This window comes from Acyrthosiphon pisum, unplaced genomic scaffold (assembly GCF_005508785.2).
Source record: "Acyrthosiphon pisum isolate AL4f unplaced genomic scaffold, pea_aphid_22Mar2018_4r6ur Scaffold_9630;HRSCAF=10230, whole genome shotgun sequence".
Lineage (NCBI taxonomy): Eukaryota > Metazoa > Arthropoda > Insecta > Hemiptera > Aphididae > Acyrthosiphon > Acyrthosiphon pisum.
This window is the reverse complement of record NW_021779731.1, coordinates 1-4,523: the sequence shown is the minus strand read 5'-3', so window position 1 is coordinate 4,523 and position 4,523 is coordinate 1. Positions and strand designations below refer to the sequence as shown.

General features: G+C 32.0%; 1 protein-coding gene across 1 annotated transcript; it reads right to left on the bottom strand.

Annotated features, from left to right (window-relative positions):
• Positions 1 to 2,519: 2,519 nt before the first annotated feature.
• On the bottom strand, positions 2,520 to 2,883 carry LOC103311614 (inactive tyrosine-protein kinase transmembrane receptor ROR1-like; the record flags this gene model as incomplete). The annotated part of the gene is made up of 1 exon (XM_008191285.1): positions 2,520 to 2,883. A coding segment is annotated over exon 1 (364 nt), but the record flags the coding sequence as incomplete, so codon positions are not given.
• Positions 2,884 to 4,523: the final 1,640 nt, after the last annotated feature.

Here is a 4,523-nt window from a genome sequence, read left to right as displayed (position 1 = left end):
AATAGTACGTTGAATTCACGTACATATATATATATATACTAGCCGATCCCGTGCACTTCGTCGCCCGTTATATGTATCAACTCTATATGACTCAAACTTTATTCAATTCGTTATTTTATATTCGTTGTATGGTGTTCAAAATTTATCTCAACTTTTCTGTTGCACGGAATAAAAATTCTGCTTCGCAGCAGTACATTATTAGGTGGGCAATCTATCAGCGGTAGATCGCGGACCCCGTGCTGTTTGTACATAAGTGTATGATTTAAGTCTAAAGTATCAAAGTTATACCAAGCTTGTCGTTTTTACTTAATTCCACCTACGATGGATTAATATAATCAACTTATATAAAATCCTATCCTAACCTAACCGAACTAAAAATCCGATGAATAAAAAAAAACAAATGCAACCCTTTGTAAATCTTCCCGGAGATCTAAGCTAACTAAACAAACTAAATATCTAACTATATATATTATACACAGACTTTAACTATACAGACTAAATTCTGGAACTACTTATCAGATAGTTTTGTATATATTATATATATGTATGTTGACAAAAGATAATAATACAAATCAACAAACATGCCAGATTAACCAATAGCAACCAATATATTATACACCGGTGGATTTTCCCACAATTTTCTTTCATATAAAACTTCTCCGTGAAACTCTTTCGTGTAAAAAAAAATCAAGAAGATCTGATAAGTATTTTCAGAGTTTAGCGAGTACAAAGATTTTCATTTAACATTTTTATAGTTATATAGTTATATAGGTATTATATTATAATTTATATCTAAAGAGTAAAGCAGTTTTTTTTATAATTATTATTATTAAAATAGCTTAAAAACCCATGGCAACCATTTATAAACAACAATTTCCATCTGAGATCTCAAAATTCCCGTTTTAGCACCTACCGGGGTTGCTCCTCTCACGATGAAAACTATCCTATCTTTTAAGTTGGACCAAATAACACACGGTGTAAAAAATTTCATCAAAATCGGTTAAGTGGTTTAGGAGTCCATTGAGGACAAACATTGTGACACGAGATTTATATATATTAAGATATGTAGCTAAGTATAGTAAAAACAAACTTCATGCGTTGTTTAAAATATAAAATTATAAACCCAAAAATATATATATTAAAAACAGTGGCAATAGTATAACGAAGTATAATATTATTAAATATCAATACGATATGGCTGTTCACTTGCACACAAACTGCAGTGATTCCAAGAAGTTTTACCGACTCAAACGCGATGGTATTTGGTTGGATGTCTATATAATTTTTACTGCATCGGCATAACTTTTAAGAAATAAGACTGCAGAATAGCATCGCCCACTAAACAGTTATAAGGGGAGTATGCTGGTGAGCATCATCGGTTCTCCACGGTTATTCGATTGTTTAATATTTATTTTAATTGTTGACATTTGATGCAGTAGTATAATACGTATATTATTAATAATTCTAGACAAAAAAAGCTGAAGCCTGAAATGCTTCGATAATTTATACATTAGAATTTATAAATTTTTTTTATTATTATTAATTAACCCGCGGATTCTTAGGCTGTTGTGTGGTTTTTACTGTGGGGGAGCGTACTGTAAGTTTAAACACGTGTGTTTTTGCTTTTGGCAGATTTTTTAGTAGGCACCCGTAGGTATCTGTCATGCCCGAACACCGTGACTTGCCCGAAGAAAAATGCCACCCGCGGCCGGCATCGAACCTGCGCCGGTGTGCGTCCGCAAATCGCAACCGACGCTTTATCCGTTTGGCCACTCCGTCCCCCAATTTATAAATTATAATAATTTTAAATCATAATATATAATACGTATCAGGCCTACAGACAAATAATTCCAGACCGACTTTTGAGTCTATATATTATCTAACGACTAGTCTCAAACATATTTTAATATACCTACTTGATAAGAATCAATACATTTGATTGTTTTTATAATATTTATCACTGGACATTGTTTACACCGAAATATATACAAATATTTTAACACGTTTGAGAAATAAAACGGTGGGATTTTAATATTTTATATAAGTCAAGTAAGTAACTCATAATATGTTTAGGATCGAAACCCAAATCCACCCCCATCCCTATATACGAGCCTGTATCATATAGGTAGTATAATATAATACTATTTGATGAGTGTGTGAGAAATGCGAGTGATTACCATCGAACGGGAGTTTTGAAAGTTAACAACAAGCAGTGGGAGGCACAACTCAGCATAAGGCATTTATCAAATAAGTGAGGGCAAAACACAAGTTTTCATATACGCTCTATATATCCACTCCCAGCACATTGAATTAATTAAAATTTAATCTTGGATTACATACCTATATAGTATATAGTATACAGGCCAATTTTTATCGATAGCAATCACTAATTATATACCTAGGTAGATCATCCAAATTAACAACGCACTCCCCTCACAGATTTTCCCCACCCTTTACTAGTACATAGATTAGTAAAAATACACAGATTATATTATAATATACACAATTTTCGAACTCACTGAAACGGTTGACTTTGACAATGAGTATTGCGGTAGACTGTATTTCCTCAATGCCGTTCGTGGCCTTGCACGTGAAAAATCCTTTGTCGTGCACCTCCAGCTTGTTGATTCGCAACCTAGACCCAAGTCCGTTCTTGTGCCTGGACTGAAATCGCTTGACCGTCAGTCGGGGCTTAGACTTTTTCTCACTGTTCCCGCCGTCACCACCACCACCGCCGCCGGCGCCGTCTGATCCTCCGATCGGCACCTCGTTCATGTACCATTGGATTCTAAGTGGGGGCGGCTCACCAGTCACCTCACAGTTGAGTTTCACCGATTTGCCCGAGTCTCTCGTGATGTTGTTCAGTTGCCGGACGAAATGCATGACGCCTGTTTGGGACGACGGACAAAAATTTAAAAATTACTCATTTAAAAAAGAATAATATATTACGTAATACTAAAAAAAGATTTTAAAACCTTACGATAAAAAAAAATAATTTGAAAACCCATGATTAATTTAGTCTTAACTTATAAAACAATATAGCACTTTTAATTGCGGCTGCAGGTGTATGTAGCAAATTCATATTAATAATAGGCGATTTAATAGGCAATTACAACGAAATATTTAAATAGAAAATAGAAATTCAACAATTCACATATATATTTAAATATAAGTTTATAATTAATGGGATTATTGTTGTTGTGTAATTACGAAAATATACAGAAAAAAATGTTGTTGGAAATAACTACAATTTATTTAATAATGTACATAATACAAGTATTATGTAATATATATCAACATTTTCATACGAAATATATAACAATTTTATCTGTGCTAAAAATCAAAGCCCTAATATTTTGTCAACACAAATAATTGCAACATTATGTAGGTACATTCGCCTTTATAAAAAAAAAATATTTTTCGTAATTTTTCGTAATTTTTCATTAAAATTGCCTATATAAAACTCCATAAAAAATGGGTGTATTTTGTCTCGATGACATTTTTATGATACTATTATTATTATCAGATAACACATATTAGTCATTACAGTATTATCTATAGTAATCCTGTATTTACTGCAAAAAAACATGTAATACATTTAAATATAATAAAAAATATAAGTATACATGTATTATTAGAATAAATTAATATTATTATTTATTATGGTAACTATAAAAGGTGATATGATTTCAAGTATGAATGTATCAGGGGCGGCTCCAGAGCCTTGGTTAGGGGGGGGGGGCAACTTATAATTTCACAAAATCTTATAACAAAAAGAAAACAACAATTGAAGGGTGGAAATGCAAAAGGTGGTATTGCCAAAAACCAAAATGTTCACAAATCAAGGAAAACTGTAAAACATTTTCTGACGACTATAAACATTCAGAATAAGTTTATTTATATGTAAAAAATAAAAACTAAACGATTGACAGTGTCAAAATAAATCTACCTAAATTGTAAACATTGTTTTTAATGCTTTAAAAATTCCATGTCAGACCAAAACGTGGTATTGCAGGTTTTGAAAAGGTAATGGCAATATCACGTTTTCAAGTTGTTCCTATTTCTGTTGATACAAAACGCATTATTTCCTGCAATACCACGTTTTGAATAAAAATGAAATATTGGCAATACCACGTTTTGCAATGATATCAAGTATGCTCCAATACTAATGACATGGGCAATAATACGTTTTGACTTGAACATGATTGAATATGTAATAGGTACCACGTTCTGCATTGACATTAAATTTGGCAATATCACATTATGCATTGAACATCAGTTTTAAAATCGATTTTATTCACATAAGTAATCGATACAATTTAATTCTGACTGCAAAATTGAATTCCTCACATTTTTTTCCATAAGAATCGATGTTTAACTCGATTTTCGAAATTTTGGCAATACCACGTATTGCATTTGCACCCTTCAATTTTTACAACACAAATTCAAGTCGTCTATTTTTTTTATGCATTTTTTGTTAACAATATACATTTTTTATAAATACAGGCTTAGGGGGGGGGGGC